General features: G+C 49.6%; 1 protein-coding gene across 1 annotated transcript in view; it reads left to right on the top strand.

The window, feature by feature from the left end:
• ELFN1 (extracellular leucine rich repeat and fibronectin type III domain containing 1) overlaps nt 1–22,378 on the top strand; it is a 101,580-nt gene extending 79,202 nt beyond the window's left edge. The window contains exon 4 of the mRNA XM_039732648.1: nt 18,723–22,378. Coding sequence (XP_039588582.1) covers nt 19,159–21,549 — 2,391 coding nt within the window. The 5' untranslated portion in view covers nt 18,723–19,158 and the 3' untranslated portion in view covers nt 21,550–22,378. The remainder of the gene's footprint in view (nt 1–18,722) is intronic.
• The last annotated feature ends 421 nt before the right edge of the window (nt 22,379–22,799 follow it).

Below are 22,799 nucleotides of genomic sequence, written 5' to 3'. Positions count from 1 at the left end.
GTTCTCATTAGGCCTCTGCTGTGTACTTAGCCATTAGCCTGCTCTTGCTAAGCAGCTCTGGACTGTCCTTCAGGCTTTGCCTGTACATGAAATGAGCTGTCAATTCAAAACCCCTTGGCTGTATTTCATAGCCTGGCTGTCACTCAGGCACCTCATAACAGTGAGGACATCAGCAGCAGGCACTCTCCAAGGTATGAGAAGAGGGTCGACTTTCAGCACTTTTGTATTTTTCTCTTGAGCCGAAAATGAATTTTTCCTTGAAGGAATCTTGGTTCACCTGGGACAGGATCCAACTGCAGTCCCCAGTGCTACATTGGCATGGCAGCTTGGCCATCCTCCATAATCCCTCTTGTCTTTCCAGTTCCAGCTCTGGAAGGAGGAGAGCCTGAGAAAAAGGCCGGGCTGTGGAGGGGACACTCATCTCCCAGGCAAGACCTGCTTGGGAGAGCACTGCCCCATCAACAAGCAAGGTGTGCTGCCACTGTGTCCAGAAGTCAGACTGTGCCACAGGCACAGCTAAGCATCCACAGCCTGGGAAAAGGAAGGCAGAAGCAGGCTTGGCTGCTATGTTAAAATGACTCCAAGCCCCAGTTTGCTGCTGTTGTCATGTGGGAAAGAACTGGCACCATGTTCCCCATGACAGGGCTTGCCTATACCTGGGGGGAACTGGAGAGATATTTTAATAATCTAAGTATTAGTTGCGTCCCCAGTCCCCTCCTTGAGAATGATGCTGGGCAGCGAGGCTGAAAATTAATTGCAGGGTTTTAATTTTTTTTCATTATTTCTTCATTTTTCTTCTTTTTATTTTTTGATTCTCATCTCAACTGTATGAAACTTTAAATCAATAGAATATGGGATATACAGCAGGGATTCTGCCAGCTCTCTTCTGCTCTCCTCCACTTCAGTCCCAGCCCTGTGGGTCAGCAACAACATTTGCTGTACACAGCCAAGAGCCTGTGGAGAAAGCAAAGCTGGGAAGAGCCCATTTTCTGCTGCTTTGTTTCCAATCCTGCCCAGGAATGGAATAAACTCAAACAGGCACTGTTTCAATCAACTTAGCTTCTGCTGAGTCAGCTCCATTTAAAACTTGGCCTTCCCAAAAACCTGCAACTCTCAGAAACCCCGGCCAAGATTCTATGGGTAAATATAAAATGAACTAGGAGGCAGGTTTTTAAAATAAAGGATTGCACTTGGAAACCAGGGGTAATAATAATTCCTGAGGAGAACACAGAATCTCTCAATCAGAAGCCCCGAGGTGCATGCTCAGCAGCACAGGGGGATGCTGCTGGGTGGAAGTGGATGGAGCTGCTCTTGGGCACCGTGGTGGATCCCCCATCCTGGCCCCTGGCACGGCAGCTGCTGCTCACTGGGGCCACAGCTGGGTTGGAAGGGGCCCTGGTTTTGTTTTCCTTTTATCTCTTGGGTAGCAACAATCCTGTGAGCTGGCTGAAAAACGTCTCCAGGCAAGTCTGTGCACTCAGAACTGGTGATTCAACCCCACTGTCTGGGGGAGAGAGATTGGTTTCACTGTTGTTTTCAGCAAGGGCATTATCAAACAGGTTTCATTTGGATGGTGTCATTTCAGCTTGGCTGTGTGGCGTGGCTGGGATGCTCCGCTTCGTTTGTGCTACAATCGAGTGACTGAAAGAGATGAGAGGCAAAAGGAAAATCAATTTTGAAGTATTTCTTTACTGCAAGAAAAATAACCCAAAACATTGACTTGTGCCCCCAGTCTGCTACCAAATCAAGTTTTGCTATCTTGAATCTTCTCACAAGGCAAAATGTCTGGGATTTGTCCAGCCAGCTGAAGCGATAGCTGCAGGATGATCTCACTTTGGACAGTCCAGGAGCTCCAGACTCATGTTGGAGACACCACAGGGGCATGGGGAGGGTGCAGCCCTGCCCCAGGACAGCCCCCTCTCCCCATGGATTTGGCAGTCTGTCCCCAGACAGCATTTGTGTTTGTAGTGACAGAGCTCCTCCACCTCCCAGGTAACCACTGCCTTGCTCCAGGAGCCTTTTTTGTCCCCAAGTCTAACCTGATTTCTCTTGCTGTAATTTAAGCTGATTATTTCTTGTCCTGTCCACCATGGACATAAAGAACAGATTATTCTCTTCCCCTTAGCAGCAGCCTTTTAAGCACTTGAAAACTGTTATCACATCTCTTCTTCCATCATCTCTTTTAGGCAAAATAACCCAGTTCTTTCAATCTTTCTTTGTAGGTTATGTCTCATAGACCTCTGATCATCCTGTTTGCTCTGTGCTGCCTACAGCAGTGCCACCTCCTTTCTGATATGAGCTGCCAATACCAGAATCTACTCCAGTGCAGATCTCACGAGCCCTGAAGAGATCACAAAGACGATTTTGTGAGGCTCCTAGGCCACACTGCAGCTCGTACATCCCAGGGCTCTGTCTGCCTCTTGATGTGACACAGATACTTCATGTTCAGCTTGTGACCCATGATAATTCACAGACCTTTTTCTGGGGAACTACTGCTTGTGGGCTTGGTGTTTCCCATGAGGTTTTGAGGTGAATGGCAAAGGCAAGAATGAAGCATCTCAAATGAATGTTGTTTTCTCTTGTGTTTGTCAGTCTCTTGCAGGTCCTGATTTTGGTGTGCTCATGCATTCAAAGCACATTTTGGTTAGACTTTTGACTAGGCTGTGTGATGCCTGGGTTAGATGTAACTCTGTCCATGCTGAAGAAGCTTTATTGATGATCCTTTCAGTTGCTGACACCCATTACCTCATAATTTCTAGTGTTTTATCTCTTTTGTGCATGTCCTTTTACTGTTTAAGACATGCTTATGTTTAGCACTCATTAATCAGCATTTTATGCAAAAGAGATGAGATTTTCAATTTTCTGCAGCCAACAGAGCATTGAAAAGCCTGTCTCCATCCCTCAGGAGCTGTTTTTAGAGTGAGCTGAGCCTTTTTTCCATGACTTGACTTTTTTTCCTTAGAAACTGGAGGTTTCTGTTCAGAAGGACTCCATAGCGGAAGGCTGGTCCCTGGGGCTCAAACCTAAAGGGACTCAGTGCAAGGACTCCAGACAATCCCAGGAGAAGTGCTTCCACTACCCAGCCACAGAGTCAGTCTCCAATGAATATTTAAATCGTTTATGCCACGTGGAAAAGCCCATTCCCCAGAGATGGGGCAGCACTGAGGCAAGGGGTGAAGGAGCCCCCCGTGCTGCAGGTGAGCCTGGGCCAGAGCCAACCTGTCAGCAGACCTGTCTGACTGCCTGTCCTCCTCCCCAGGGGCTGTCACAGCATCAGCTTTGCTCAGTGCTGGAAATCCCAGTCATGCCCAAGGTCCCACGGGGAGGGAAATGCAGGTCACTGCTGGGACAGACGTTCCAGGCAGGGGAGCCGTGCCAAGGTACTTGGGTTGTGATAGTAATTAATGTGGACATGGCTGGTAATGGCAGAGCTGGTGCTTCAAGTAAGTGCACAGAGGCAGGAAATGAACCCCATCAATTTTTAAGGTGTCAGCTGTTTCCTGGGGCAGCTGCAGAGGTGGGAAGGTTTGTTGGGCAGGTCCTGCCCACAGCTGGCAGCTGGATGCAAACACACTCCTCCCCTGCCGTGGGCTGGGACTGCCTTGCTGCCTGCAGGGAGCTGGCCCTGGGCAGCTGGAAATGGTCCCAGTTCAGTGAGTGTGCTGGCAAGACTGTGGATATTCCAGCGTTCAGCCAGAAGGTGTGTTTGAGGGATGATTTAGATGAGGGTCTCTCTGCTGCTGTCTGCAGCTGTTCAGCCCATGCTTCCAATGGATCCCAATTCAGCAAAGCATGTTTGACTGCAGGTGAGGGCATTTCCAAACCCTTCTCTTGCAGTGGAAGAACCCCTTTTGTCCAGGACCCGAGTGGTATTTGTAACATTTGGGAAACTACCCTGTTCCCGCTGAAAACCAGGTGACTCTTGTCCCCAGTTCCCACAGAATCAGTACAGAGATTGTGGCAGAGTGGGTGTTTTTATGGACTGGCTGCTCTCTCCCTTCACAGTTCTAATTACGTTGTATATTTTGGAAGTAAAAATGTCCTTTTTGATGATATTGGTCAGGAAAGCTCTCCAGTATCTCCAATAAAGGGCAGGGAAGAGGCAAGTGATGCAAGGCAGGCTGTGATGAGCTATCAGAGGCAAGCCCAAGGTCAGGGAGGGCAAAAGGGTCCCTGTCACACTGGCAGGTGATGCTCAGCTGGTTCCCTGCTCCTGCACACTCCCATCCCCATCACTGTAGCTGAGGATTTGGGTCTGCACTCCCTAAACACATTCTGGAGTGGACAGACTGTCCCTGCCACGTGGGCAGCACGCTTTAAATCCACACAGTGGAGAGGAGGGATGTTCACCTCACTTTAGGGAGGGGACAGACACATGCCAAGATCAGCACCCTTCTCCCCACAGGGGTGAGAGTATCCAGTTGCTCTGGAAGAGCTGGAAGCCCTGCAGGAGTCGTCTGCAGGGAGAGACACCATGCTGGCAGCAGGCAGAGATCTGGGGCACTGATGAGAGGAAATCTAGGGCATCAAAGAGCAGAGATCAGGATAATCAAGGAGAAGAGATCTAGGGCATGGAGGAGCAGAGATGTAGGTAATCAAGGAGCTGAGATCTGGGGCATCAAAGAACAGAGATGTGGATAATCAAGGAGCAATGATCTAGGGCAGGGAGGAGAAGGGGTCCAGGTAATCAAGGGGTGACAATTAAGGCACCAAGGGGGGTTGCTGTGGGGCATCAAGGAGAGGGGATCTGAAGCACTGAGGAGTGACGTGCCAGAGGGTTAATGTCCAGCCCTGACCAGCACTCCAGGGTAGAGGGGAACAAACTGCCACAAGAAATGCAGCACAGTGAGCTCCCAGGGCTGTCCAGGACAGCTGAGCCTCAGCTGGCAGCTCCAGGCATCTCCAAGGAGGAACCCTGGGGTTGCTTCAGCCATTGGGAAGGAGCCTGTCTCCCCATCAGCAGGCAGCAGCAAACATGATCTGTCTGAAAAATAGAGCTACGTTAACAGTTATTGATCTATAACTTTTAACCAATTTCTTTTTTACAATATTGGATTGCGTGCTAATATTAGCTTTTTATGGTCGGCACTAGGCAAACTCCACTCCATCAGAGAAAAACAGCTCCTGTGGGCCAATCTGCACCTCCCATTGAGCTGAATGATAGAGGACTGGAACAATATTTTTTGACAGATCAGTTCCTGTTCAGGGTAGCGGTGGCCATTATGCAAATCGAGCCATAAGAAGTTTAAAAGTCTGGAACCATTATATTTCTTTATTTCATTAACATCAATGCAAGCAGGCAAGTTAATACAACAGAGTGATCCCATTCCAGGGCTTGCACAAAATAGTGCCCCCCATCATTTAACAGGACCGGTGATTTCCTCTACAGGTGCTCCCAGCAGCTGTACTGGGGCACTGAGGCATTTTTTGCAGCTGGCAGAGGGGTGGGTGACAAATGTCTGTGAGCAGATTAGAGCACAGGAATCCTCTGCCTGAGCTGGCAGATGGCTGGGAGGGCCCTGCTCCTGGCAGCAGGCAGACATCCAGGAGGATGGGGGACAAGTAGGGGATCCATTACAAGGGCCTGATTTCCCACTGGTCCTTGGGGATCTGCTCCCCACCTCGGAGCACCTGCACAAAATCTCTTTTGTGGTTCCCCCATCCCTAATTCTCTGCTTGGGCAGAGCTGCCCTGGAGTCACAGGGTGCACAGAGGCATGAGCACTTAGGATCCAGGTGTACAGGACAAGGCAGCACGGTGTTAAACCCATCTCCTCCAGCCCTGGTGCTGGACATACACATTTTCCCAGCACAGCAGCAATATGAGGAGCTAAACACTGATGTAATACAGGTATGATGCTATAAAGAGCAGAGATTTGTGCTCCAGCACATGCCCTGACACCCAGGTGGTGGCCACCCTCCTCCTCCTCCATCCTATCAGCACCACCACAGACACAGACCTTCACAGCCATCCCCCTCCTCCCACATGCCCCTCACCTCCATCCCAGCAAGGCACAGGGCATTCACTGAAGCAGCTTTGCAGAAGAACACCCATCCCACTTTGTGCCCCCCTTCATCTTAGGGTATCAGCACCTCCTTACAATTAGAAAATTAATACACAGTGCAAGGAAATTATAGGGTGTTGAGGCTCAGCCCTTGCATAGTGCCTTAAGGAAGGGAGTGGGTGATTCCTGGTCACCCACAAAAGCCAGCAGCCCTGTGAGAAGCTGATTCTTTCCCACACCCGACACAGCCACGTGCACACTCACACTTACTTATTTGCATAAATCTGGAAAATAAAGATCACAGCCTGCCACACTAATGGATCCCAGCACTACAATAGCTCCATTATAAATGGCAATGTCTTGGAGAATTACTGCTAAAGACTCTACCTTTTAGTGTTGCAACTTTTAATTGATTTTAAAATACACGATCAATCACAGTTAATCAAGGAATCATGAAGAAGCTATCGTACACAAATACGCAAGGACAGCATATAAACTACAATTAATGACCACTTAAACAATGGGGGGAATGAAAATAGGATTATTTATTAGTGTTTATGGACAGTAATGGATCAAGTAATGAAGCAGCAGCACGGTGGTGTGTTAGAAGCCAAAGTTGGTGATACTTAACTCCAAGTGGCCATAAGTGACTCTTCAGTGGATGGGTCAATGGCACAGTTTAGAGAAAGCTTTTCCAAGGAAGCAGATGCCTTTTAGTCTAAACATTATCATGGCACTGCAGCTGCTGGTCATCCATTCTGAAGGAAGGATGTAAAAAGTAATTCCTGGGTTCTCACCACAAACCCCATCTGTGTCTTAGGGCCAGTCAAACCTGTCAGGTACAGCTTTGCTCTGGTGTGGTGTACTGTAGCCCCCAAAAAACCCTCTGTGCTGCCTTCAGCCAAATGCCCATCTGTCACCTGCCAGGGAGCTGTCCAGTGCAGCTAGACACCTCTGGCCTTAGTATTAGAGGGAGAGGTTAAAACCCCAGCTGAGTGCCCTGTGCCATCCTTGGAGAGCCAATTCTTTGTGTCTCAGGGTGGCAAGCAGCCTGATGGGCCAGAGCAGGGTGAGCAAAGCAAGGCTGGGGGTTATTTAAGCCTGAGCCAAGGACACTGAGCTTGGGCAGGGCAAAGGAGGTAAATGCCATGGAGGCATCTTGAAGCCCCTGAGGTCTGTCCTTGCCCACAGCTCCAGGTGGTCTGTCCAGGATTTAGTACAAAAGACTATTTTGTCTAAGCTGGCTTTATTCCCACCCACGTAGCCAGAGCCTTGCAAGCCCAGAGCCAGGTGCTGCTGAGGCACACCCAGACACAATCCCACCTGGGCTGCCTGCAGACCCAGTTTGCTCTTTGCTGTGCTGGCTCAAGGCCTTTCTGTGCCTCCAAGAATGCCTGCTGTCCCCAGGGACGGGCAGAGGCACAGGGCTGTGGCATTCACACGGGGAGCAGCCTTTGTCTTCTGCCAGTTTGCAGCTTTGCACCCACAGCTGTTTAGTTCTCTAAATTAGTGAGCAGCACCCAGATCCCCTGGCACAAGGAGGCAGAGATGAAACAACTCCATGGGGAAAGGGAGAGTCCAGAGGAAAGTTTGTCCTGTTGCACCATTCCCTGGGAGGCCACTCCAAAAGACACCACCAGCACAATCCACGTGCTGGTGTCCCTGTAGAAAGGTGGGGACTGTCCCTCCTTCCCTCCTGGGGCAGGGGTGTGGGGATTTTCTTGTGCTCAGACCTTTCTGTGGTGAGATGGAAGTCTCATGCTCGAAGAAGGCTGCTTTTATGCTGGACTTAAACTGCTATTAGTCATCTCAGATCTCTGAAAAGGAGCTGACAGCAGGTCAGCCTCCATAACCACATCTTCCCTGGGGCTTTGGTGGGGGCTGAGGATGCTGCAGCCCCTCTCTCCCAGCCCTGCCTGCCAGCAGCCTCCTTCCCACAGCGCTTGTGCTCGCTCACATGGATCAATGTCTTCCTCTCCTCCACTGTCTCTTTTATTGCCTTGCAAGTTGGCCCCAGGATGTTTTATCACACCACAGCACATAATACAAATGAAAAACAAAGGGGAAAAGTTTGAATCATTTTTTTAATATATTCATCCCTGTGCTGGGGAACAATGATCCGTCTGATTAAATCCGCATGCCAGAGTTTATTAAACCAGGTTGGCCTCTCGCTTTCTCTCTCCTTTAGGCAGGGACAGGCTCATTAAAATGAGCATACTCTGCTCCCTCCCCAGTGCAATCCTGCTTCACACAGTCCCTGTGCTGCTGCTATCTCAGAGGCATCACCAGGAGCTGATGAATAGGGCCCTGCAGCTCAGTTTTCCCCGGCTGCAGCACAGCAGCCAGGGAGCTGTGGTGTGGCTTTTTGGCAAAGGGCAGGAGGTGCCTTCACAGCTGATGGGAACACACATCCAAGGAAAGGCCCCTTCAAATTGGAGGGAGGTGGGGGCAGGGCCTGGCCACCTCTCTAGCCCTGCCCCAGCACCTGGTGGGTCATTTAGCTCCTCCTGGGCTCTGTTTCCCATCTGTAAAATGGGTTTCAGGGGCACTGCTTCCCCATTAGGATAATTAATGGCTATAAAGCACTTTGGATCCTGCACTAAGAATAAACCCATCAGCAATGACAAGGTGACCAGTGGCATCTGAGGCACTCTCTCCCTGGGACCAGGTCCTGAGTAGGATCCTCAGTCTGCCAGCAGCTGCTGTCCCTGCAGCTCCAGCTCCCCTTGGGCTACCTCAGGAGGGTCCCCAGCCCACCCAGCCACCCTCACCAGGAGGCATTTCCAGCAGTGTTTGCTGCAGCTCCTCTTCTTCTTCAGGAGCCCTTCAGAGGCAACCTAAGTCTGTTCCACCCAGCAATAACAGTGGCTTAGGCCCTGTAATCCCTCCTTTACTTGACTTTGGGTTATTTTGAGCAGGAGATTAAAGGCGATTATCTGCATCACCTGAGATGCTGCACTTTCTATCTCTACCCCCTTTCCTCCATCCCCAGGAGCTCCCCAGGCCCAGGCAAACAAACCCCTCCCTCCTTCCCAAATCCTCTGCCACGCTCTTGTCTCAGGACAGCTGTCTGTCCGCAGGGTGCTGCCATTGGTGGTCCATCATCAGCCCTGCTTCCTAGATCCAGCTTCTCACCTGGCCACCCATTTCCTGCCCCCTGAGCCAAGTGCAGAGATGCTCCACAGGAGGGGAAGACAAAGGAGGGCACCCCAGCACACTGTAGCACTAATTGGGATTAGTTCTGTAGGCTTCTTGAGGAGGAGGTGGCAGCAGAGAGGATAAAGAAAGTCCTCCTTTGGGCACTACCCAGGTTGTGCTGGGTTCAACATCAGATATTTACTACTACAGCTGGAGGATGGAGAATGATTGTTTGTTTGGGACATCCCACATTATTAAAAAAAATAAATCCAAATAACACAGCAAAAGCACTGAAAAATGTCTGTTTCATGCCCAAGGAGGAATCCCCATCACCTGCAGCATCCAGCCATGGGCAGGGAGCTCCTCTCCATGTTCTGGGGACCACGTGCTGCTCTCCAGCTCACTCCAGCTTGGATTTAGCAAAGCACTTGGTGCTGGTTTGAATTCCTCCCGAACCCTTGCTGAAATCAGCAGCTTTATTAAATGAAGGTCTAACCAAGCAGAGCAACGAGCAGTGACCAGAAATGTTAATTTACCTTCCTTTATGACTGAGGGATGCTCAAACATCCCAGGGGGGAGGAGCAGGTACCTGGAAGCAATCGTTCCCCTGGGAAGCAAACTCCCACACGTGGCATTGCGTGTGTGACCTGTGCACACCTTCATGGAGAGCTCACACCTTCACGGGCTGATTTTCCTCATTTCAGACTACACCAGCCTAGAATCCATCTGCCACCCTGGAAATTAATAGCAATCATTAAACAAAAAGAGCTGGCAAAAAGAAGCCTGAGGTGAAAAGCAGCTATTTCTGCCAGAAAAAAAATTAAAACTATTTAGACATACAGAAAGTCATTTATTACTGTGAAGTCCTCCCTCCACCTGGGGTTTAAATCTCATTACAGTTTGTCCAAAACAGATGTTACCCTTTAGCAGTAGATTATTAACAATAAACTCCAATCCTCCAAAGGGGGTAGGTGTTTTGGGTTCACTTGCTTTTTTGGCTTGGGTAACCTCCACAGGAAATGTTTAGGAAAAGGACGGGCAATCCAAACACTGGTACAGCTCCCTGCTTCTGTTGTCTTGGACTCCAGAGTTTCTTTAACTCTCCCTATCTTCTGGACAAGCAGGGAAACACAGAGAGGGGCCACAGACCTGGCTGAGGGGCAGCCAGGGTGCTGAGCAAGGGCTTTGTGTGCTGCAAGCTCACTAACACACCAGCAGCTCCTACCATCACTTTGGCATGTGCCCAGACAAAACCAGTTTCTTTTGGAGTCCAGCATGTGCACAACCCATTTTTCACAAGCTTCTCTGCATCTGGCCACACGTTTTTAGGTAGAAGGCTGTTTGGTTGAGCTTTAGGCATGCTGGCACCATAAAGAAAACCCAGTGCTCCCTCATCCCTGGAGCTGAGTATCCTCTGTGGGCAAAGACGGGTTTTGCTTGTTCCCACCACAGCATGGGCATGCTGCAGTGGGAAATCAGGTTTCTCTTGAGAGAAACACTGCCTGGCACCACGTTTAACCAGCCAAGCCCACAGTGGGGTATCTGTGTTCTGTTTAGATTTAGCATAATAAAGATACCTGCTCAGGAATCTAGGAGCCTTTTAATCATGCTGTGAACATAATCAAATGAGACATTAATATCAGCTCCAAACACATGTGGCCATCTGGCTGTCCAGGCATCTCCCTGACCATCTCAGGTGGCAGGAGGCACATTCCCAGGGTTCTCCAGGGACACTGCTAAATAGATGTTCTCACAATGCCCCTCAGCACGCCTGGGAAGGCAGTGAGAAGCAGCTATTTTGGGACTGGTGATGGTGAAGCCAGTACCAGCATCTCAGGGCTGCCTCAGAAAACTCTTTTTGCTATCAGTACAATTTTTCCTGCACCCCAAGGGAAGCATCAAGAGTTCTCCAGGGCCATGTATGTCTGTGAGTACTTATTGCTGAAGAGAATATTTCCCTCAGCACAGCACATCTCAGGCCTTCAGGCTTTACAGCTTGTACCCCATCCCTTCATGGAGCCCTGGGGGGCCCAAGAAAAGCAGAGTACTCACCTCCCTACAGGTGCAGGGTATGCTTGGGATGAATCTGTTGCACATCCTTTCACGCTGGGTCAGAGGCATGATGGAATAACTGCAGGGGCTGTACTGGTGGGAAGAAAAGGCTGTAATTCATGGCTGAAATTAAGCCATTAAAGAGCAGCTGAGGTGAATAAATGCACACAGCCATCTTGTGGACTCTGCCCTCTGCCAGAGGGTGCAGTCACTGCTGTCTCACATCCCTGTGCCTCCTCATGGGCTAATCTGCACCAGCCCCTCATCCTCTCACCTCCATCCCAGACCCAGCTGGAGCACAGACCTGCAGCACCCAGGCCACCACCCCCAGGCTGGGACCACTGACCCACCTCCCAAATATCCAAATAAATGGATATTTGTTTGTAGCCTGGCTATCTGACCTGTGAGGAGTGTCCTATTAAAAAAATAAATAAATAAAAGGGTGAGTGCGTATTTCCACAGCTGAAACAGCAGACCCACAGCCTGGTAAACTGCTTTTCTGTAGAAAAACAGCATCTGTTTGGGTTAAGAGGGCAGGGTTGGAAATGTTGATGAGTTCCTGAGTTGACCTAGGGTAGGGTCTCCTCCAAGAGTGGACCAATGTGAGCTGCTCCAGCGGAGCAAGATAAATGGCAAGATAAATTCTGGTTTAAAATGACATCACCTGCAGGAGCAGGGCTGCAATGGGCAAGCTGTACGTGGAAGGTGGTCATGCTTGGTTTCCTCTGCAATGCTGTTATCCTGAATAAACATTAGATTGGTTTTGGAGGGCTGCCCAGATGATCATTAACCTTCTCCTGGCCCATGACAAGAAGCCAGCCTGCAGCACTGAGCTAAAATTAGGCTTGTAGGGCACTGGGGCTTGCCAGATATAGCAATATCTGGGCAGAAACCCCCTCAGAAAGTGGATAGCCAGAGGGTCCAGCCTTAAGCTGGGCTTCTCAGCTCCAGAGGACCATTAAAATCACAAGATAACCTGGATTGGAAGAGACATCTGAAAGTCTCCAAGCAGAAAAGCAGGACCAGCTCCCAAGGTGAGCGAGCCAGTGAGAGGTTAGCAGAGGTGTTTGCTCACAGCACAGACATAACAATCCCTGTGTGCAGGGCATGTGCTGAGGGAAGGGTGAATTCTGTTCTGCCTACCCAGAGATCACAGATCATGAAGTCCTTCATGAGCTGTGTGTTTTCTTGTCCATCTCTCAGCACTCAGCATTACAGCCTAGAAACTGTGATGTTGCTCTGGCCAGAGACCCCTTCACAGGGGCAGGGCAGGACAGAGGGGGAAGTGTTCTTCTGCATAAAAAAAAAAAAAAGACACTTGCACCACTAAAAAGAACTTCTAACAACTCACCATTTCACAGATCCATCACCAGATTTCCCCCTGTGTAGAAGTGGGTTTTCCCATCTGGGAGGCAAAGGGTTATGCAGGCTTCCTGCAAAAATGAATTAATGAATGAAAGCAGTAAAGCCCTTTTCCAAACAGCAGCAAAGATCTGAGTGAGGATGACAGTGCAGGGGAGGCAAGGCTCAGCTCAGGTTGTCACTGCTGAGGAACACCAGCAGCTCCACTTCCCAGCGTGGGGCTGGCTCCCTCCATGGCATTGGTGCTGGAAAAACATCCTTTGATCTTCAGCACTTTTTACAGGGGAAAACAGGACTCTTGCTTCCACACCAGACCTCTGCTTTTCCCCAGCCTACCATCAGCACAACCATCCCATAATGAAGCTGTGATTCAGACTGATTATTTCTAAGGAAAAATCCCATCAAGAAAGTATTAGAGAGGCTTTCTCCCATGGAAACACATCTTTCTTATTGCTAGAGTGGTACCTGATCAGAGCTCTTACTTCTCTACATTCCCTAAAATGTTTTTCCTCTTCACCTTCCCCTGACTCTGTCCCTCTCATCACATTTTTCAGCTCCTTGAGGGCTCAACTGCACTGTCAGGGGCTGGAGCTGATGTTCCACTGCAGCTCGTGCTGATGTTTTGGAAGGCTGGTTTAATGCACAGGTACCCCAGCTGGGCTTAAGAGGTTGCTCACCAAGAAGATCATTTATGCATTTACTTAAACTCAGCAGAGGCTTCTGCTCAGCAGCCCACAGCAGCATGAGATAGGGTTGTCATCTCAACAGACCCTGGAAACCAAGCAGCATGAGATGGATGTAAATGATTTCAGACTGCAGCTGAGTAACAGCAGAATAGTCTTATTTTCTGAAATCCCAACAGTTTATCTTGAAAATATTGTCATTTTAAACCAGAATTTATCTTTCCGTAGAAAAAAAAGGTTCTTAAAAATGTTTGTGCAAACAAGGTGTGTTCTGGCCATTCCCAGGCTGCAGCTCTGGCCTCATCCTGCCTTTTGGAGGCACAGTGGCTTTGAACTAAGGCTCCCTTCAGACACTACAGCACTCAAGTTTACTGCTAAATTAAATGGAATTGACTATCAGCTTCCACTAAAGATCATAACCTTTTCAATCAAGGTTAAAATAGGAATAAACCAAGGATAGACTGACCCCAGCACCATACAGAGCCCAAGAGTGTTGGCATACTGATGATATTAATGTCCCTGTATAGAGACCAAGCATGTAATTTCTCTTTGTTTCTCCCAGTGTCTACCAGAAAAGTTATCTCTTTGCCATCCTTCCCACCTGGATACTTGTCATACAGCCTGTGACCTCCCAGAGTCCCAGTAAAAGCTGGATGCAATGCTGAGCACTTCTCTCTCAGCCTCCCCTTCACCTCTCTGCTTCGTTCCTTCTTAATCTCTCCTCAAACCTCAGTGGAAAATGTATCTCTTCTCCCTTTCCTGTTTTTCTTAAATAATAAATAATAGCAGGAGAGAGAGTAGAATTGACTGGAGAACTCTATTATCTAACACTGTGAGGTGTTTGGGATGCACAAAATGCTGCCTAAGCCCTGTCAGTGAAGGGTATTAGGACCAGGATGTCTGGATATAAAATTAACTTAAATTCTACAGGCCTGAGCATCTTTATGATCCAGGGAGGTTGTGATTCTGACCAACAACACCCAGCAGGAGTCATGGAGCAAAGACCAGGAGTATGAATGAGGGAAAAAGCTGCCTGGAAGCCTCCTTTCCCCACCTGACATATACAGGATGGACATTAGCTATTTGCAGGTGATTTCATCACTAGAAAATGTTTAATCTGCCATCTTGGAGCTGCCTCTTCAGATTATTTTACACATAATGAAGAACCAAGGTTCATTTTAAACTCTGGTTTCTCTAAGCCAAATTTTCCTTCTCCTTCTGTTTGGGTGACCAAACACTCATATTTGTAATGTAGCACTCCCATTTTCCTCTGGCTCTTTCTGTAGTGGGGATAATTGTTTGATAAAATAGCCCAAGTGGCTGTGAAAGGGGATCCAAGAGGAGCTGGAGCTGGAGCAGCTAGGGAAAAGGAAGTGGTGGAGATGCAGAAATGCCAAGGAGAGGAGCACTGCTGTGTGTATACACACACACACACGCATGCGTAATCTTGTGTTCCCTCAGCAAATGTAATCCACAGTTTGAAATAACTCATTCAGTAGAATAACAAAATTAGGAACTGAGTGCCAGCTCTCTTCCCAGCCCCCACAGCTGCTTTGTTTGCTTCCTTGCAGCTGCTGCTCTGGTTTAATTTTCCAAGATGCCATTAGTTGGGAAATGGAAGCAAAAACTTCCCATTCAGCTTGCATTGGTTTTTGAAGCTCCAGCTTTTCCTTTTTCTTTCCACTTCCCTTGCTATGGGTTTTCAGCCAGGATAAGGATGCTGCTGCTCATCAGAGCAGGCTGCAGCCTTGAAATTCCAGCCATCCTCTTTACTGCTGGGTTGCTGACAGGACCAGGGCTGGAGAAGCAGAGAAGGGTAGGAGGGGAGCATATCACAGTCAGGGCTGAGGATTAGCAGGGGGAAGCATGGATCTGGGCTCCAGCAGAGATACTGGATGTCAGAGCAATGTGCAGGAGGAGCAAGGAGTGAGGGAGTTGTTATTGCCCCTTTGCTGGCCTCTGTTAGACACAAAACCACAAAATCTCAGCATCATCTCAGCTGGTCAATCCATTCTGCCTCCTGAGAGTGGAAGGAAAGGGAATTACAGCAGTGTCTGCAGGGCCCAGGAAACTGTGCAGAAATGGTGCAGGAATTTCCTGGGTGGCTCCCATGGCCTTGTCATGGATGAGCCTCTTGTCATTGTCACCATGGTGCCACACTTCAAGATATTCTGACTGAGATTAAACCCATCATTCCTAAACATTTCTGTGTTATTCCACACTCTCTTCATTCCTACCTTTTGCTTCATCCTCCAGCAGTAAGAGACCCCCCAAACTGCCACTTTCCTGGTTGCTTTTCATGTGAGAGTTTTGCTGGTTTATTCTTAGGTTTTCTCAGCTCTGTGGGGGTTCAGAGGACTGGAAAAAGGAATGTGCAATTGTGTTACCAGGAGAATAAACTCAGGACAACTGGGCAAAGATGAACCAAGCAGGCAGGAGAGTTAAACCACCAGATCCTTGCAGGATGCTCGGTGCTGGTGTTGCTTGGGCACACACCCACACCCACCACGGGCTGGGACGGAGGCTCTCAGAAGGCAGCAAGATGAACAATTATGCCTTTTGTGCAAAGCAACAAGGCCCACTTCTCCACTCACCAGTCATGTCCCGAGAATCTAATAAAAAGGGAGATTAGCCCCTCTTTCCTCTCTCACATCTCCTTAATGCTGTCATTTTATTCACACTTTGTAAAGCAAATAAACCAGCAAATTGCTTGCTTTAATGAGCTGAAATTAAACTCGGGCTGCTGATAAAATGCCATTTCTCCTTTCTGTTGTTGGGAAGGACCTGGCTGATAGGCAATGTATGGTAAATAAGAGAAAACATACACTGGGAGCCTCACTGAATGTGTTTGAGTCATTTAGTGCTCCTCTTCTTCATCCCAAATATTTCCAACTAGATGGGGGAAGCACGAGGGTGCTGTAGGGGAAGGCTTTAGAGGGTCAGCCTGGCAAGATCTGTGGGGAGTCTGTCTCTGTTCCTTCCTCATGAATGGTCCCACTCCACAAATTTCCTTTGAGGAAATTTCACAAATTTCCTGTGAGGAAAAGGCTGGTTTGGCTCTGCAGAGCCTTCCCAAACACAGGTGAGCCCAGACAGGGTGGTTGGGTCACAATGGGAGATAGAGGGGACAGAACAAAAGCTTGCTGAAGAGAATATGCCAAGTGCATCCCTTCCTGCTGCCTGTGCTGGGTTTGGAAGGGCTTCCCCTGCCTGCAGGAATCCACAAGTGCTTGGAGGAAAACAGGGAGATGCTGGAATCAAATGCCACCCCAAAAGGACAATGGGATAAACCATTGCTTATGGTTCTGCAGACCAGGAATACCCTGATCCCAACCCTTAGGGGCAATGCACATCCCCACAGGATGCAGGAGGAGCTGGACACCAGGCAGAGGAGATCTGGCACACCTAGAGAGAAAGTCTCCACCTGCAACACAATGTGTGTGCTGGGATTTTCACCCCAAGAAGAGCCCAGAGCACTTTGCTGCAGTCTCCCACCAGCCCGTGAAGTGCTATCATTATCTCATGGTACCAGGGAGGAGGCTGGAGTGCAGAGAGGTTAATTGAGTTGTCTAACACCAGAGGGATGCAGCAGCAGGCGTGTTTCAGTCTGGCACTGCAGCCTGTGTCTCTGTGGGGGTGGCAAGGGGGGGCACTCACCTGCAATCTGCCAGGGAGCACAGTCCCACTTCCCTTCCTCGCTGGCTCCAAGGACTCAGCTATGTTAAAATGGACTTGCAGGTGTTGCCAGAGCATCTCAGGACAGTGACAGCACACGGAGGAAAAGGTGGCTGGAAATTCTCATGTGCAGAGAGGTGATGTGAGAGAAGGTCTTGTCATTTATGTAATGGAAACACAACTGTCACCAGGGAACCGACTCATTGGTCACAATCCAACCAAATAAACTGTTTCACTGGTTCTTATTACTGGCCTGTTTACCAAGGTACAAACTGAATGGAGGAAAGGGGTCTCTGCAGTGAAATATGCTCTCCTTTCCAGCCTGGTATTGTGGCTGGAAAAGATCCCAGTTTCTTTGGGACAAGGGTCAGAGTATACATCTGCCTCTAAACAATGAACCCCACACAATTTTCAGGTATGTAGCACCAAGAACAGTCCAGCCTGGGCACTGTCAAATGGTCTGGAAAACTGTTTCTGGGTTTATACTGTTTTTCAGATTTACTGAAAGAAAATTTGGATGTAAGGTGTGGTCCTATCGCCTTCACAACTTCCCAAGAAACCTGCAGTTCTTACCAGCTATGTTTCCAATGAGTATTGGTGGTGCCTTCCCTGGCTTCTACAGTCTGCCCTTGGACAAGGCAGAAAAATCGTGTTCCTGTTCCCAAAAAAGTTCAAAGAAGGATTTTTCTAGATAAGCCATTTGTGGGCAACTCCATCTCTGCTACAACATCTCTCTTGCATCCATCCTACCAGCCCAGAGTTCTGTTTGGCAGTAGAGATATTCACAGATAATGTTTTCAATATCTGGTGGAAAAGCATGACCCAGGAGTTGCTGGTGCTCATGCATTTCCTACCTCTCCACTTTTGCCTTCCTGTTTCCCTAAGAAATCAGAAAAAGACATAAGAGCTGTCCATGGAAATTTATGCTTAGTCAAAAATTTAGGTGGGAAAAAGAATGGAAAACATGAGCCAGAAATTAGTTTCTCTGTGGGGAGTGAGGCTGCTGGAAGTCACATAGGTTTGTGTCTAGTGAAGACTTTTCCTAGTCTTCAAACAGCTGTTTCTGGATGGGGAGGGAAGGTCTTGTCCCATCTTCTGCAAATGCTCTTGTTATGCCACTGAATGTTTGCTGGTTTTCCACACCTCTGCATCATTTCACCTGGGAGGGAGAGCCTTGGAGAAAGGCAAAAAGCCCCCAGCAGGGACAAGGACACTGGGTGGTTCACAATCACACCAGTGGATTTGACAAAGGTTCCCAGAAACAGGACAAGCGTTTGATGCTGGGCTGTACCCAGCTGCCACATGGCAGTGCAGGCAGAGACACAATGTCCTCGACCAGCACGCCTTGTGTGGGCACTGCTGCCACGCACACCAGCACACGAGACAGGCAGGATTCCCCTCAGCAAAACGCTGCAGCATCAAATCTACATCAGAGCGAGTTGTCTAGACTTCATTTGCTCTCAGCGGAGAGGAACAGACACTTCTGGGGCATCACTCCTCTCCTCCTCAGGTAGACACCTAAATAGGTCAGACAAACGGTGTGCTGGATGTGTGTTGGTCTCTCAACTGCCAAAAAAGTGGTGCTGGACAAGGGCTCAGAGGGTGACCACAATGGCCAGTGACTGCCTCTCCCTGTGCTGCCAAACAGTGCTGGTAGCCAAATAAACCAAAGGCTCCTTGAAAGGCGGTTGCCAGAATGAGAAGGCAAGTGCCTAACTGATAGGGGAGTTGGATGGATCTCCAACACCTCTGACTGCTGACTGTCTTTCCTTTGTGCTTAGTTTGTGTTTGTGTTTTGTTTTGAGCAGGTGAGCTGGGGGACTGAGCAGGGACAGCCAAACACACGGAGGCACAGGGAGATGGGGACCAGCGCCACGATGTGCAGCAAAAAGAAAACGAGGAGAAGTACTATAAAAAATGAGAGGAAGGCTTGTCTCTAAGCCTCAACAACTCTGCACAAGCGCTTAACTTCATGACTCCCTCCTCGAGATGCCAGAGGCATGGTGATGTGGGACCAGCCCCAGCCTCCAAGGCCTTGGTAGCAGCCCCTGGCTGCTGGCTGCCAAGTACCGTGGGCACCGAGGTCCGCTTTCTCCACGGACACTTCCCTCCCGTCTCTGAGCCATGAGGAGAAGGGAGAGGCAAGCAAAGCTGCCGAAGGAGCACTAGCCCACACCTTCCCAGCCCCTGTCCTGTTCCCCGCTTCCAGCAGACCAGGAGCCCTTCTCCGTGCTGCCCTTCCAGATGGCAGGTCGCCGGTGGGCCGCGACGTCAGCCCTCTGCATGTGCGTGGCGGCCGTGTCTCTCCTGCACGCCGGCGGGGTGCGGGCAGACTGCTGGCTCATCGAGGGGGACAAGGGCTTCGTCTGGTTGGCCATCTGCAGCCAAAACCAGCCCCCCTACGAGTCCATCCCCCAGCAGATCAACAGCACCATCGTGGACTTGCGGCTGAACGACAACAAGATCAAGAGCGTGCAGTACGCCTCGCTCAGCCGCTTTGGCAACCTGACATACCTCAACCTGACGAAGAACGAGATCTCCTACATCGAGGACGGTGCCTTTTCAGGACAGTTCAACCTCCAGGTGCTGCAGCTGGGTTACAACCGACTGAGGAACCTCACCGAGGGCATCCTCCGGGGCCTGGGGAAGCTGGAGTACCTCTATCTCCAGGCCAACCTCATCGAGACCGTCACCCCCAATGCCTTCTGGGAGTGCCCCAACATAGTGAACATTGACCTGTCCATGAACAGGATCCAGAGACTGGACAGCAACACTTTTCGGGGCCTAAACAAGCTCTCTGTCTGTGAACTCTACAGTAACCCCTTCTACTGCTCCTGCGAGCTCCTCGGCTTCCTGCAATGGCTGGAGGCTTTCACCAACATGACACGCACCTACGACCGGATGCAGTGCGACTCCCCACCCGACTACATGGGCTACTACTTGTTAGGCCAAGGCCGGACTGGCTACCGCAATGCTCTGAGCATGCTCTCTTCTCTTTGCACTGGCGGCTCCTACACTGTGATCCCTCGTTTTATCCCTCCCAGGTACCAGGTGACCACGGTGCCCTCCGAAAGCCCCTGCTCCGAGGAGGAGTGCTCCTCCGGCGACGGCACGACGCCGCAGTTCTCCCTCTTCACGCCCATCGGTGAGACCGAGGTGCGCCCCAATATCCAGGTCAAGCACCTCAACCACAACTCGGCTGTCCTCACCGTGCAGATTCCCTACCCCTTCAGCAAGATGTACATCCTCTCCCAGTTCGAAAACGGCTTCTCCTCCATGATCACCAAGCTCAGGAAGAAGGAGGAGAACATCACCGTGAGCAACCTAGTAGCACAAAGAGATTACACCTACTGTGTAGTCTCTGTTCACCAGTACTCCAAGTACAACCACACCTGCGTCACCATCACCCCCACCAGACCCAACCGCAAGGAGCCGGTGCCCACCCCTTCCACTGCCACCCATTACATCATGACAATCCTGGGCTGTCTCTTTGGCATGGTGATTGTCCTGGGCGTGGTGTATTACTGCCTCCGGAAGAGGCGCCAGCAGGAGGAGAAGCACAAAAAGGCTGCCGGCAGCATGAAGAAGACCATCATCGAGCTGAAGTATGGGCCAGAAATGGAGACCACCAGCATCACCCAGCTGTCCCAGGGACAGATACTGGGTGGGGAGACAGTGACCCGCATCCCCTATCTACCTTCTGCTGGTGAGGTCGAGCAGTACAAGCTGATTGAGAGCAGTGAGACCCCCAAGGCCACCAAGGGCAACTACATGGAGGTGAGGACAGGTGAGCAGCCTGAGAGGCGAGACTGTGAGCTGTCCCTGCCGCCAGACACGCAGGGCTCTGTGGCTGAGATCTCCACCATTGCCAAGGAGGTGGACAAGGTGAACCAGATCATCAACAACTGCATCGATGCCTTGAAATCCGAGTCCACCTCCTTCCAAGGGGTGAAGTCGGGGGCAGTCTCCACGGTGGAGCCTCAGCTGGTGCTCTTGTCAGAGCAGATCCCCAGCAAGCACGGATTCCTTTCCCCTGTCTACAAGGAAAGTTACAACCACCCTCTCCAGCGACACCACAGCATGGAGGCAGCCCCCAAACGCTCCAGCACCTCTTCCAGTGGCTCCATACGGAGCCCCAGGTCCTACCGCTCCGAGGGATCGGGCCACAAATCCGAAGCCAAATACATCGAGAAGACTTCCCCCACCACCGACACCATCCTCACTGTGACACCGGCCGCGGCCATCCTGCGGGCAGAGGCGGAGAAGATCCGCCAGTACAGCGAACACCGGCACTCGTACCCCAGCTCGCACCCAGGGGAGCAGCACGACAGCATGGGCGGCAGGAAGCCCTCCATCCTGGAGCCGCTGACCCGGCCTCGCCCCAGAGACCTGGCCTACTCCCAGCTCTCGCCTCAGTATCACAACCTGAGCTACACCTCCAGCCCAGAGTACACCTGCAAACCATCGCACAGCATCTGGGAGCGCTTCAAACTCAACCGCAAGCGGCACAAAGACGAGGAGGAGTACATGGCAGCCGGCCATGCCCTACGCAAAAAGGTCCAGTTTGCCAAAGACGAGGATCTTCACGACATCTTAGACTACTGGAAGGGCGTCTCTGCCCAGCAAAAGTCCTGAGTCCTCACACAACTCGTGACTTAACACACTAACTGGACCAAAAGAAATCCGCAGCAGCTATTTTTATTCAGACTGTCTTTGAAACAAAATAAAATTAAAAAAAAAAAAAAGGGAATCAATAAAAAAAATTAAAAGAGAGAACAAATAATGAAAAATCTATAAATATTCTATATAATATATACAGTGAGATATTAAAATGTCCTCACGTTGGTGAGACATGCACCAAATTTGAACATAAACTTTGCAAACAAACAAACTGTGGAGTGGGGGAATAAAAAGTTTTGTTTCATTTTGATTTTTTAAAAAAATATAAGAAAAAAGAAAAAATTGAATATAAAATGAAAATGAAAGAGCGGGCAGAGAGCTGAGGTCTGGCGTTTTCCAATATTGCATTGCATGAGTCCCTATTCCGTGATTTTGTGGATTCTTTGTGAACAGTTTGTGTTCTTCCTTCCTTCCCTTCCAAAATCAACAGCGACAAAAACAGCAACAAAAACCAAAAAGAGACCAGAAGGAGCTCCATCTTTTGGGCTGTTTTTGCAAACGGAGTCTTCCAGTTTAGACTTTTACCCGGTTGAAGGCCCGTTCACATTTTCACTCACTAAGAGGTTTTACCACACATTGCATTGTAAACCGAAGTCGTTAATTGTACAGAGAAAATTTCTATATTTGCAATGTTTGCTGTATAATGAGAGAGAGAGAGGAGAAAAAAAACAATACTACATCTACTAAAAAAAAAAAAAAATATATATATATCTCTATATTCACCTGTTTGTACCAGGTTTTAATCATGGATTTTAGAGAAAGAGATGGAGTTTTATTTGAAGGACTTTTTTGTTGGTTGGTTGGTTGATGGGACATCTTTTGGAGGGGGGAGTGTTTGGATTTCTAAGTGTTTTGTTTTGATTTCTTCCACCAATTGTCTGTGTCCAAGTTCTCATCACTTCCAAGTGCATTGAAGAAAAAAGGCTCGTACCCAAGAAAATAGAATCCCTCACCTTATTCCAGTTGGGAGACCATCATGACCAGGAACTGGGAAGGGGATGAGGAGTGAAGGGCTCTTGGCTGAGCAGGTGGCACCATGCAGTGGGGTTTCTCCTGCACATCAGAAGGTACTGGTCTCTGCCCCTAAACAAATGTGTCTGGGCAGTGGTGGCCCTGGGGACCAGCCACTGAGGGGTGGATTATCCCCCCACTTTCAGGATGGGGAACCCAGTGATGGGTTAGGGCACAAAGCCTCTTGCTGCTCT

The sequence above is a fragment of the Passer montanus genome, unplaced genomic scaffold, assembly GCF_014805655.1.
Source record: "Passer montanus isolate IOZ18808 unplaced genomic scaffold, ASM1480565v1 scaffold8, whole genome shotgun sequence".
Classification (NCBI taxonomy): Eukaryota; Metazoa; Chordata; class Aves; order Passeriformes; family Passeridae; genus Passer; species Passer montanus.
The sequence above is the reverse complement of the archived record's forward strand: the minus strand, read 5'-3'. Positions and strand labels throughout refer to the sequence as shown.